This window comes from Camarhynchus parvulus, chromosome 2 (genome assembly GCF_901933205.1).
Source record: "Camarhynchus parvulus chromosome 2, STF_HiC, whole genome shotgun sequence".
Taxonomy (NCBI): domain Eukaryota; kingdom Metazoa; phylum Chordata; class Aves; order Passeriformes; family Thraupidae; genus Camarhynchus; species Camarhynchus parvulus.
In genome coordinates this window covers 47,393,200-47,405,410 of record NC_044572.1, presented here as the reverse complement: position 1 = coordinate 47,405,410, position 12,211 = coordinate 47,393,200, and the positions used below count along the sequence as shown (strand labels likewise).

Genomic DNA, 12,211 nt, shown 5'->3' with positions numbered 1-12,211 from the left:
TTTAGAAGGTGTTCCACACTAATACAAAGTGATTCCTTACAGTATTCAGGTTTAAAAGGTTTGTTTGTTTTAAATATAGCATTTGTAAGTCATTATCACTCAGTTTGATCACATCTAAAGGATACTTAATGACTCTTTTGATCTATATTTTAAGGTTGAGACAAGAAATTGTGCAATTGAACTAATGGGCTTTAAAGGGAAGCATATAAACTGCACTTGTTTGGTGGTACATAAATTATTGTGAGAACTGTGCCAGCCATTATCTGTCCTGTTGCACAGCAATTAAATACACATTTGACATTTTTAACTGTCTAAGCCTGAAGTCTTAAACAATGTTCTATTGTAGGGCAACACAGGACAAATAGAATGTCAATCTCAACAGTTTTTTGGTGAAAACAAATCTCAGCATTGCTGATTTTCACAGAAGAGAGGGAATTTGGAAAAAAATCCCAAACCCAAAATATATGAAATGCATGAATGCCTTCAATGCAGGTTCCATGCTAGTTGTGGCCCTCAAGTCAACATTCCTTAGTTCCAAAATGCAAAGAGGGATACAAAGTACATGTAGTACCCACATTAAAAAAATCCTAAAGGCAATTTAAATTAACAGCCCTTCTTGCAAAAAGTTGAATATGTCTTATAACAGTATTCCTACAGTTCTATTCAAATTGAGGCACATTCCTTTCTGTTTTGTTAGCTGAGCAAAAGAGAGTTTCAGTTGTTACATATGAGATGTCACTTCCCAAGAATGCACGCCTCTCTTGTTCAGCTCCAGCTCCTATTGGCTTCTTGCATCTCAAATTTTCCATTCAACTGCCATAATTCCAACAGTGCTGTTATACACGATGAGTAAGCCACACTCCACAACTTGAAGCTTACTTTCCAAGTTCATCAACAGGGTATTTTCTACAAGGACATTCTCCAATTGTTCTAATGACAAAGTTTCAGAGTATCATAGAAGTTTAATATAGAAATATAGAATATACTGATCTGGAAGGGACCCACTAGAAGTCCAGCTCCTGGCCCTGCACAGAACAGCCCCAAGAGTCACACGTGTGTGAGACCATTACCTATTTTATTAAATGAAGGAATCTGAGGACTATAATGTCAAGGTAGATTACTGTGTTACAAAAGCACTTTCTAAAAATCAGAAAAAAACCTTCCCAGCTCAAATGTTAATGGCCAACTTCAGTTTTTTAAAAGTATGTTTTAAAGTGCATATTAGAGAAGATACTTAGGCCCATATATAATATATAATTATGTTCTTAAAGAAGAATTTGTTCAACTACCCTTCTTTACTAGCAGAATAGAGCAATGGGAGCAACTGAAGGAACAGTAGTTAAATTCAAACCTCACATTTGCAAGTTTTCCCCAAACAACTGCATTGCTTATTCTCCATGCTAGGAAATCACCCTTGCTTCTATGAATGGTGAAAACTACTTCAAAGTTAGAAATAACCTAGACTATTTCTAACATCCCATAGTAACAAACATAAACCCTTTTGTGCAGGAAAGCTGAGTTATAAAATCAACTATGAATGGAGTCACAAATAGTATGTTCTTTGTGATTCTGAGAATGTACCCCCTATACATCTCCTCAGTGCAGTCTGTATTAATAACTTGGTTGAGATTCAGAAGGTTATCAGCTTTTTTTTGCAAGATTAACCAAAAGAAACATTATTTCAGAGCTGTTTTGAAAGCATTCCACTGAATCTTACAGCAAGATTCATTTGAGTTTAAATTCATTGAGACACAGACAAAATTTGGTACTGCAAAGTGATCAGCAGACAATTAACAGCACGCTTCATTCAATTAAGGCTCAAATTATTAGGTTTTACATAATCAACATTTACAGTGCCTCACCAGGTCCCTGAAAGTATCAGAATATGGTAATGTGTAGACAAAGATTAGTTGAAAGCAGCTAACTTAAAGAAAAGTTGTATTAAAGAAAAAAAAAAATAGCAACACAAACCACAGAACACACTTAAAAATATGTGGTAAATTTCACAGAACTTTGGGAAAAGTTACTAAACTTCAATACTAGGACACTAATATTGGTCAGAACTTTACACAACAGTGGAATGTCTTCCACAGCAGAACTATTCTTGATAAGGTGACTTTTTATGCACCCTGCAATACTGGGTAACACTTGAATGAAGTTTACTCTGGGGAGTGGCCTCACCGTTGGTCATTTTCAAAGCATTTCAAAGTCAGCTATGTACAAGAAGGGCGTGTACAGGTTGGAATATCTCCCAGAATGCAAAACCATTTTAAATTTGATTCAGTAGTCCGGACTTGAAGTTTATTTAAGACTAGCTGGATCATGTCACTCACTACCAATTAAGGAAGGAGGTTTTAGATGTTTACACTCAGCAAGGCTTTACATGGGAATAGGGTAGGACTGCCTTGGCATAACACATTTAGTAAATCTGTTCAGATCAACACCTTATATTCATTTTTTAAAAATCAGATATGTGCAGTCACCTGTTCTGGGCACTCAAATTATCTAAAGAATGTCAGTTTGATAAACAGATTGTTTACAAGTGGAGGAGAGAGTATTTCATCAGTGCATGTGATTTGAATTTTTTTCCAAGTAGCTCAGGTTTTATTTACACAGGCTGTGGATTGAAGGCCTTTTTTACTATGACATTTCTCAAAGCAGCCACAGGACAGCTTTAAAACTACACCTCTGACATGAAATCAGAGTACAGCATAGCATCTTTAAGAAACTTTCAGCCTTCATACAGATTCAAGGTGGCCAATTCTTCATTTTGCTGTAATTTTGCTTCTGTAAAACTTAAGCACACAGCCAATTCACTCTAACAACTAACAGCCCTTAAAAAGAAAAAAAATAGAAAAGAGGAACTGCGCCTGCCAAAGGAAGTGACCAATGGCAAGTGGCAATCGTGCCAAATAGTATGCATTTTTTATCAGATGGTCTCCTCTTTGGATAGATTTATGATCCTTTATATACGATTTATGACCTTTACGTATGGCAGGCACAGAGTGTCAACAGCGCTCCCGTCTGCTGCCGAGGTCCCTTCCGTCCCCGCCGGGAATCTTATCTGCCAGACGCGCATGGAAGGCAAACTCCCGGCTTGGGAAAGGGCCTCTCCTCCGCAAACCCTTGCGCCTATCACCCCCCTGCTCTGTCCTCTCCCGGCGGGATCTGACACAGCCCGGGCGGCTCCAGGAGCGGAGGCACCGGCAGGAGCGGGGCTCCAGGGGCGGGGCAGCGGGAGTCTCCCCGCTGCAGACAGAGGGTCGCTGCAAGCCCGCAGATCCCCCCGCGAGCGGGGACGAGGGTGGCTGACAGGGCTCTGTAAGGAGCAACTATCCCGAACCGAGAGCGCGGCGCAAGGAGCAGCTCCCTCCCTTCGGACCCCAACCAGCCCCTTCCCTGCCCTGTGTCCCGGCGGTCCCGGACACTGACAGCTCGCCCCCTCCCCAGCTGAGGGCCTAGGGGAGGCCGAGCCCGGCCGGACCCTCACCTCGGTGAACGGATCCATCGCTGTACCGGTGCCCGCGCAGGGTCCGTTCTGCCAAGGCCGCCCGCGAGCGGCCGAACCTCGCCCCAACCGCTGCCGGGATTTGAATTTCAGCGCCCGCCGCGCGCAGGCACCACGGGAAGAAGGGGCGGTACCCGCACGCGGGCGCTGATTGACAGGAGCGCCGCCCAATCCGGCAGCAGGCGGCTGTGCGCGGTGCCCGCCCGGGGAGCCGAGGGGCCTGGCGGCGGCCAGGGAGGGCGAGCCGGCGTTCGCCGCCGGGAGTGACGGCCGGGTTCGTCAGCTGCACCCCTCACGGGTTCTGCGTCTGAGCCTTTCTGCCGCCCTGAGCTTCCTTGTGTTGTGTGCCCGGAGTCCATCCCCCCATGGCTGCCCTGTCACAGAATTTGTTAGGAAAAGACCTCTGAGATCATGGAGTCCCAACCTATGGCGGAACACAACGCTGCCAGCCAGGCCATGGCACTGAGTGCCGCGTCCAGTCTTTAACGCCTCCAGGGATGGTGACTCCGCCACCTCCCCGGGCTGCACATTCCAATGGCTAATCACTCATTTTGTGAAGAAATTCATCCTAATATCCAACCTAAAGCTCTCCTGGCACAGCTTAAAGACTATGTCCTCCTGTCGTCACCTTCCCACTCCTCCTTGCTGACCGCCCCATCTTCGAATTAAGGGGCTTTTACCTCCTTTATCGTGGATCACCTTGCTGCAGCTGCTCAGTAGGAGTGTGCCCTGACCCTTTTTCACTGAAGATAAATTATTCACCTGGCATGGACATGGAAATGTCAGCAGAAAACATGATTTTTGTTTGACACTGTAAATGCAGAGGATACTTACCCAGTGCAGCTGTGACACCTGTGGTTCCTTTTCATGATTCTTGAGTTTCTCCTCATGCTACAGCTTGTGGATCTCATTAAACCTCACCCACGCCTTCCTACAGCTGTCCCCTGCGCCGTTTCACTGGCACACCTTTCTCAGTGAATGTGGAATTAGCAGAGACCCACTAGTTGCTGAGGTTCACTCCTTGCTATCCATGCACCGTCCCAAACACCCTTCACATACATGTTTTGAGTATAATCACAAATGCAGTTTGTTTTTTCCATATCTTCCAGTCCCATTGGGAGGCTGCTATAGGCTTGCCTGCCCAAATGAATAAGTCTTGGCACATTTCCAGTCTGTCCATATATACTGGCACCCCTTTAGACCTTTTTGCTCCTATGCAAATAGTGTTCATTACCTCGCATGAATGCCCTTCTTCTCTAGTGCTGTGCTTCTTGCATCTTCCATTATTTATAGGCAGCAGTCTTTTCTTCTTTCAGCCTTTATTTTGCCTTGCTAAACAAACCAACACTCCTAATTGTCCCTGATTAAAAAAATCTTTCCACAAATAAGTGTCTTATTTGCAAACACTATGGCATCAGTGTGCAGCAGAATCTAAAAATACAATATCAAATAATACTTTTCTGAAGAAATTCTCAAGAGTGGACACTCTGGCAAACAAACATCTCTGCACTGTTCTCAGATAAACATGGGTTGGAGCAGTCTGAGGTCCAGCATCAGAACTTGCTCACACACCAGGCAGAAAATTAGGACTTGCCAGATGGGACTTGTCATTCATTCATAATCTATGAACCAGCCTGTTCAGTGGTAAGAAAGAACAGGCTTTATTTCCTTCAAGAGAAACTAGGTTTAGCTATCACTGGTAAACAACAGAAAAATTCCTTTAATCAAGCAGTAGGGAATGCAGGAAAACACCAGAAGACAAAATAGCCAATATGGAGCTCAAAGTCATTGGCAGAAAATAGAGAGAATTACCATTAAGTCCTTTCTTTCTCCTGCCATCCCAAAGGAAGAAAAGTCATGTACAATTTGAACCCTTAAAATAATACAGAATTACTGCAATCTAAACATGCTTTCTGCTTTACTTGTGGGTCTGTGAGATTTATATGGTGCAGCTCCATCTGTCCTTGGTCCATTTCCAAATGTGGCTCCATCCATTGCTGGTGTGTTTCAAATGACACAGCATAGCACATGATGCTCAGCCTGGGGGCCGACAGAACAGGGGTGGCTGCCCTGTTAGTGTACAAAAGGATGTGTAAATAACACTGACATATGCTAATTATTACTATTAAAAAGAGGAAAATCATGATTCTTAATCTGTGCAATAAATTTCTTGTAAAATGTATTTTTATACAGTGTACTCTGACAAATGAAATGGAGATTCCTTGGAGTGTATAACTGTTTAAATCAATGCAGTATATATGTGACTAATGTCCTTTTTCTCTCTACAGAGCCAATAATTTCTTCATAATTTCGATCCAGACTTATCAAGGTCCTGCTAGAAATAAATAGAATACTTAGTTTCTCGTCTTGTCAAGGAATTATGTCTGTCTTCCAGGAACCAGGGGATAGTAAATATATCTTATCTTTTTACCACTCTAAGGAGCCAAAGAAAGTCAGTCCTTTTCAGGAAATTAGATATAAAAATGAGGCCTGTTTTTTGCATAGTGGTGGGGGTACAGCTCTTACCAATGGAATTTTCATTCCTTTTCATTCATTGGAGTTATATTTTTCTTAATAAATAAGTAAAACTATTTCTGCAGGAACTTATGGGAATAAAAAACAACTGATCTTTCACAGTGTGAAGGCACAAAGAAAAAGAGAAGGAAAGAAAGGAATGCCATGTGAAACCAGCAGAACAATGAGCCAGCTCTGCCCATTCAACAGCTTTATATTTGATGCCAGACTTTTGCATTCAAAAATTATGAATCACACCCTTCACTGTCTCCTCCCCTCACACGATGTGGTTTAAGATGTCTTCTTGCCAGGCATAAGCTAATGAAAAGAAATTCTTTCTGTAACAACAAATAACACAATACAAAGCACTGGGGGAGCAGTTTTTGCTGGTTTGCAGTTTTCATGGGAGTTGAGAACTTCTGCACTGGAGCCAGTCATTTTTCTTCTAACATGGCAAGAAGAACATTTTTACTTTCCCAGGTTTTCCTTCAGAAAGTTTTAAAGTGTAATGACCGTTTTCAGGGGTGCATTTTCAGAAGGTTATAAATGTTTGCACTAGCACTTTAATAAGGGTGGAGTACTTTTTAACTAATAAGGAGAACACTTGCCAAAGTGGTTTTTATCTCTGGCTTCTTTACAATACCAATACAATCAGAAATGTAAAATATTGTCATTGAAAGTGCTGATCCCACTGTAGTCCACTGTGTAGCTCCATTCTGTAATTGTCGGAGAATATTTCCTAAAACTTTCTTTCTACTGAGAAACTGAGTTCATAATTCTGATTCCAAAGGAAAGATGAGCAAAGTGCTTCCTTGATGCACAGAAAAATCCTGTCAGTTAGAGAAGAATTACTACTTTTCATGTTGTAATTTCCTTTTAATCATCGTTTAAAAACTCGAAAGTTGATGCTCACCCATCTAGCACTTGCAAACACATTCAATTTGTAGCATGGTAATTAAAATACAGTAGTGTAGTATTCCTTGTAGTGTAGATTTCCTTTCAAAAGGTGGTTTTTGCCAGAAAAAAAATCCACTCTTCCACTAATAAGCTGAAGAACTGTCATGATTCTGAGAGTCATTTCCCACCTAGTAGTAGGGTTACATGGGAATCCACAGAGAGGAGAAGCAAATGTATGGCCTAACACATGATGCTATGCATCATAATTTCTGGGCTATGGTTCCAGTTAGAATTAATTCTTCCCTATGACTTCAGACAAAGGGGAAGAAGAACCTTGGGGAAGAGACAAGGTGACAGCCCTTGCAGAGCTTCTTGAGGACATCTCCTTCCCCTAGCCCACCTTCCTTTTTTCCTCTCCTGGATCCTGGAGGATGCCTGGCACAGGTCTGACTCTCTGGGTTTTGTCTATGTCGAAGTCATGCTGTAGGAAATTCCCCTCTTCCCAGGCCCCCCAGCAAGACCCCTATAATAAGGGAATCCTGCACCACACAAGAGCAGTAAGAATATAATATCCATCCTTTCTGTGATTCTGAAGTGAAGAGCAAATTGTGCTCTCAAATCCTCTTGAATATCCTAGTATGCCAGAGAACTGGCCTGGAAAAAGGCAATTTCACCTCCAGACAGTGAACAGAAGGGCAGATCTGTAGTCTGGCAAAATGCTGCAGTTTGGATTAATCTGTACTTTCTATTACAAACGTTACATAATCAAAAACATTTTGATGGGCAGCATTTTGGATATGTTCTCTAAGCCAAGCCAAAGGTGATTATACTGCTTTTGTCAGCTCCTATGATAATCACAGAGGCAATTTAGACTGACATTATCCAGTAAAGGAATATATTTATGTCAGGAACAAGACGGGTTTCTTGAGTGAGTAACCCAATGTGTGACATGGATTTAAATTAGCAATGCTCAGAGCACAGGTCTCTCTCCTAATAGTCTGGATAGGAAATTCATAACCAACTCCCCCGTGGCAGCAGCTCTCTGGCCACAGAGAGCAATGCACAACTTTCCCAGGCATTGTCCTGGGAAAGGCTGTGAGAAGACCAGAGAAAAGAACGATAAACAATTCTTATCTTCACTTGCTGCACCTGTTGCTGTGAACACATGGAATGTGTTATGGAGATTTGTTTACCAAAGGATGGTTTTTTAATTGGCCAATGGTGATGGTGTTTGGATTCAAGGACCAGTTGGGTCCACCTGTATTGTGAGTGTCTGTAAGGGCGATGGGTTTCTTAATAAGGATAGAATAATAAAGTGATTGATCAGCCTTCTGAGAATCATGGAGTCAATGCTAATTATTACCTGGCTGAGGGCCTGTGGCAACATCACCTAGACTAAAACAATGCCAGACCCCATAGCCATTATAGTGTAACTTTTACCTGGGATTTTGTTTTCTGTTACCAAAAGGATTCATTTATTACTCTGCCTTGACAAGTGTAGTTGGGGGAAAATCCTTAAAGTGGATGCTTGCTGGGGGAAAATAGTACAGAAGCTCTCTTATGAGGAGCAACTGAAGGAAAAATTCTCACAGAAATCAAAGCTAGAGGGAAGAACACAAACATTAGAAGTTAATGGCTGGACTCGATGATCTTAGAGGTCTTTTTTCAACCTTAATGATTCTATGATTATGGGGAGAAAGAACTAAAATAAGATGAGTGAGAAATGGCAGACAACAAGGGAGGATAACAAAGAAACAGGGGAAAAGAAAGAGGATATGTTTAAATGGACAAGTTGTGAAACAAGGAATGAGATAAAAACCGTATTTCGTTAGCAGCAAAAGACAGTTGTCAAGTGGATTCAGTTTCAGAAAAAGATCTCTGGGTGGTTGAACTCTGCTTTTTTTCCAAGGCTGTGGAAGTTAAGAAATATTTGCGTTTCATGCACTCTCAAAAGATTTATTGTCTTCAGTTGGTATAATATTGCATTTGTATCTCCAAATCACAGAAAGTTTCTCAGGGCTGTTCATTTAGGTCTCCTAACTGATTTACACAGGAGAAGGAGAATTAGACTTTTCTCTTTTGTGTTTCAAGGTAAAATACCCCTTTTTCATTCTTTATCCCTATGGTGCTATGATGTACTATTTGCAGATATAAAAATTCTGAAATTAAGCAAAGGGCGTGAGAGTACTTAAGTGCTGCTATGTTAATTTAAACCAGGATATTACTCTCAGTATCTGAGACTTGCTTGCAACTACAACATAGTGCAAATGGAGTAATCACATAATTACATCAGCAATTTCACCAGCCAAATTGTATTGCATTTTATAGTTTTGTAATATTTTCTGCACAATTGAAAAATTAAGACATTCTTGTTGAGAAACCATTTTTCACTAACCAAAAAAAAGTGTTCTATCAGCTCTAGCTTTTTTTTAAAGACTCCAGAAGCTGTAAGCTTAACAGGTGATAATTTTCTGACCTCTTGACATCATATTATAAATAAATAAATAAAACTACAGGACACACATAAAATAAATTATTTATAAGGAAGGCCAAGAATGCTACCTACAAAATCACCTGAAAGTTTTTAAAACCAAAATAGGTGCTTCAAATTAAATGTAGTCTATATGCTTTGCTAAATAGGGAAAGGATATGATAAGGATACGAAATGGGTTTTTTAACATGAGTTCACAGTTTTTTCACTTTCTATATCAGTTCTTTTAAAAAAAACCAACCATAAAGTATAATGAAATCCTTTCTGCAAAAGTAGCATATTTACACTAGAGGGTGCTACTTAGACAGGATTTTAGGCTGCTCAGTGTCTTTGGAAAGCCCTTTTTCAACATTTGGAAAAAAATGCACATCTGAAATAAGAAACAGATGTTTCTTATGGGACAAATTCTACTGAAATTTAAATAAACATAACTGAAATTTTATTTTCTACACACATACCAAGAGGGACACTGGTCCCTCATGTCATCTCAGCTTCAGTACAAACTACATGTATAATTGCACTGAGGATGTGTTAGAGATGAGTAAATATCCTTAATATTTCAATCTGTTTCTGCTTAACAAACTAATATGACACAGAAAATAGACTAATTAAAGGAGTATAAAACTAAGACCATGTCTTTTCATTAATGAGAAGGACTGAAGCATCTGATGGAGTAAAACTTAAATTAGCAGTCTACAGTACAAACATAGTACATACATACATAGTACATACATAGAATGCCTGGGTGAGATATGACAAAGGGTTGCTTCATCTTAAAATAAAGCATGAAAGAAGGCAAAGGGATTTGAAATGGCCAAGAAGTTATTTAAAATAATACTTCCTTAATTCTTCCCATGGTGATGAGATTTGTGAGAACTCTGAACGTGTCTCTCTATATCTCCAGGGCCTTTGGCTGCCTCAGGTCAGAGATGGTGCAGATCTTGGGCCATGAAGGTAGCTGCTGCTCCCTAACAGCTGTTTGCAAGCAGCTTGGTTTAAGCACCTTATTTTCTTACATGTCTAATCCAGAAATCTCTTTTGAACTTGGCAGGTCTGTAACAAGGTAAGAGAGTGTTTGTCCTGCTGTCTCCCCATCTCAGAGATGCTGCAACTCCAACTCTAGGACTCTACTAACGCCATGATGAGGAGGTAGCCAGGGAATCTCCAAAACCAGCCAGGAGGTGGAGGCGAATGAAGTCTGAAAATACCTCTGGTTTGTTTTACGCTTTCCCCCAACACTATTGAACACTTTCCATTGGCTGAATTTGCCACTGATACCACTTGGAATGTGTTATTCCTCACAGAATAAATAAAATAGCCTCAACTGTTTTATAGCCCCATTTAACCTCACAAACTATGTGGGAATCTGCAAAGTAAAGCTCAATAGCAGTGCCAGGCATGTACTTGGAAACTGGAAAAAGAGATTGAGTTTATACCTTGGGTTCTGCCCCTCACTGAGTCAGTGTTTCTCCTTGAAAACAGGTTTTACCAGAAGACCACTTTCCCCAGGTCAGGAAAAGTCCCTTCTGCTCTACAGATCTTGTCTTGAGGATCTGATGTCCCATGAAATGAAATGCTTTGATGAAGAACTACATCATCACTCTTTCCACAGCTATTGCATCACTGCCCCCTAATGTTAGCTGGAAGGGTTCCCTGCTCCCAGCACTGCAGAGTGCTGGGCCCAGCATATAGGTGACAGATGCCTCCAAAACTCCATGTACTCACACTTACTACTGCACAAGTAGTAAGTTTCTTGTAAAAATCTGCTAAGGAGGTGTTTTGTGTTTTTTGGATATCCCCTTCTTGTTTTATAAGTCTGTTGTGTAGCTTGGACTAGCAAAAAATAGGGGATCAAATAAACAAAGTGGAAGAGGAAAAAATAAGAAAGTGAATGGCAATAGAGAGAGGAACATGGTGTTTTTTTCAGGTTGGTTAAGAAATAAGTGAATTGCTCACCTGAGAAGCCAAAAACAATGATGCACTACTAGGAAAACTTTGCTTTTCAACTGAAATTATCCCAGCACCACAAAAGAGTTGACCAACTTCAAAAGGCACAAGGCACAAATGTATAATAGACTGTCATTTTTTGTGGCCTTTGGTTTAACCCCAGCCAGCAGTCAAGACCCATGCAGCTGGTCACTCACTCCCCCACCAGTGGGATCAGGGAGAGAATGGGAAGTCTAAAAGCTAAAAAAACTTGTGGGTTGAGATAAAGGCAGCTTGATAGAAAAAGCAAAAGCTGCACGCACAAGCAAAGCAAAACAAGGGATTAATTCAGTGCTTCCCATGGGCAGGCAGGTGTTCAGCCAGCTCCAAGAGAGCAGGGCCCCACCACACATAGCAGTGACTTGGAAAGACAAATGCCATCACTCCAAACATCCCCCTCTTCCTCCTTCTTCCCCCCCCTTTATATACTGAGCATGATGTCACATGGTCTGGAATGTCCCTTTGGTCAGTTTGGGTCACCTGTCCTGGTTCCATCTCTTCCTAATCTCCCATGCACTTCCCGGCCAGCGTGGCAGTAGGAAAAGCAGAAAAGGTCTCAGCTCTGTGTGAGCCCAGCTCAGCAATAACAAAACCTCTCTATATTATCAACCATGTGTTCACCACAAATCCAAAACACAGCCCCACACCAGCCACTGTGAGGAAAATTAACTCTAGCCCAGCCAGAACCAGCGCAGGGCAGATTGTCTTGTGCTGCCTGACCTGGTATTTGTGTTGCCACAGCAAGGCACCTGTGATTCATCTGGTGTTTGCAGTTCAGCAGGCAGCTTGTGCTCAGCTGCTTGCCAGTGCTGCCT

General features: G+C 41.4%; 1 protein-coding gene across 1 annotated transcript in view; it reads right to left on the bottom strand.

Moving 5' to 3' along the window:
• The window catches only part of ANLN (anillin actin binding protein), a 29,535-nt gene extending 25,916 nt beyond the window's left edge, over window positions 1-3,619 (bottom strand). The window contains exon 1 of the mRNA XM_030971446.1: window positions 3,491-3,619. Coding sequence (XP_030827306.1) covers window positions 3,491-3,508 — 18 coding nt within the window. The 5' untranslated portion in view covers window positions 3,509-3,619. The remainder of the gene's footprint in view (window positions 1-3,490) is intronic.
• Window positions 3,620-12,211: the final 8,592 nt, after the last annotated feature.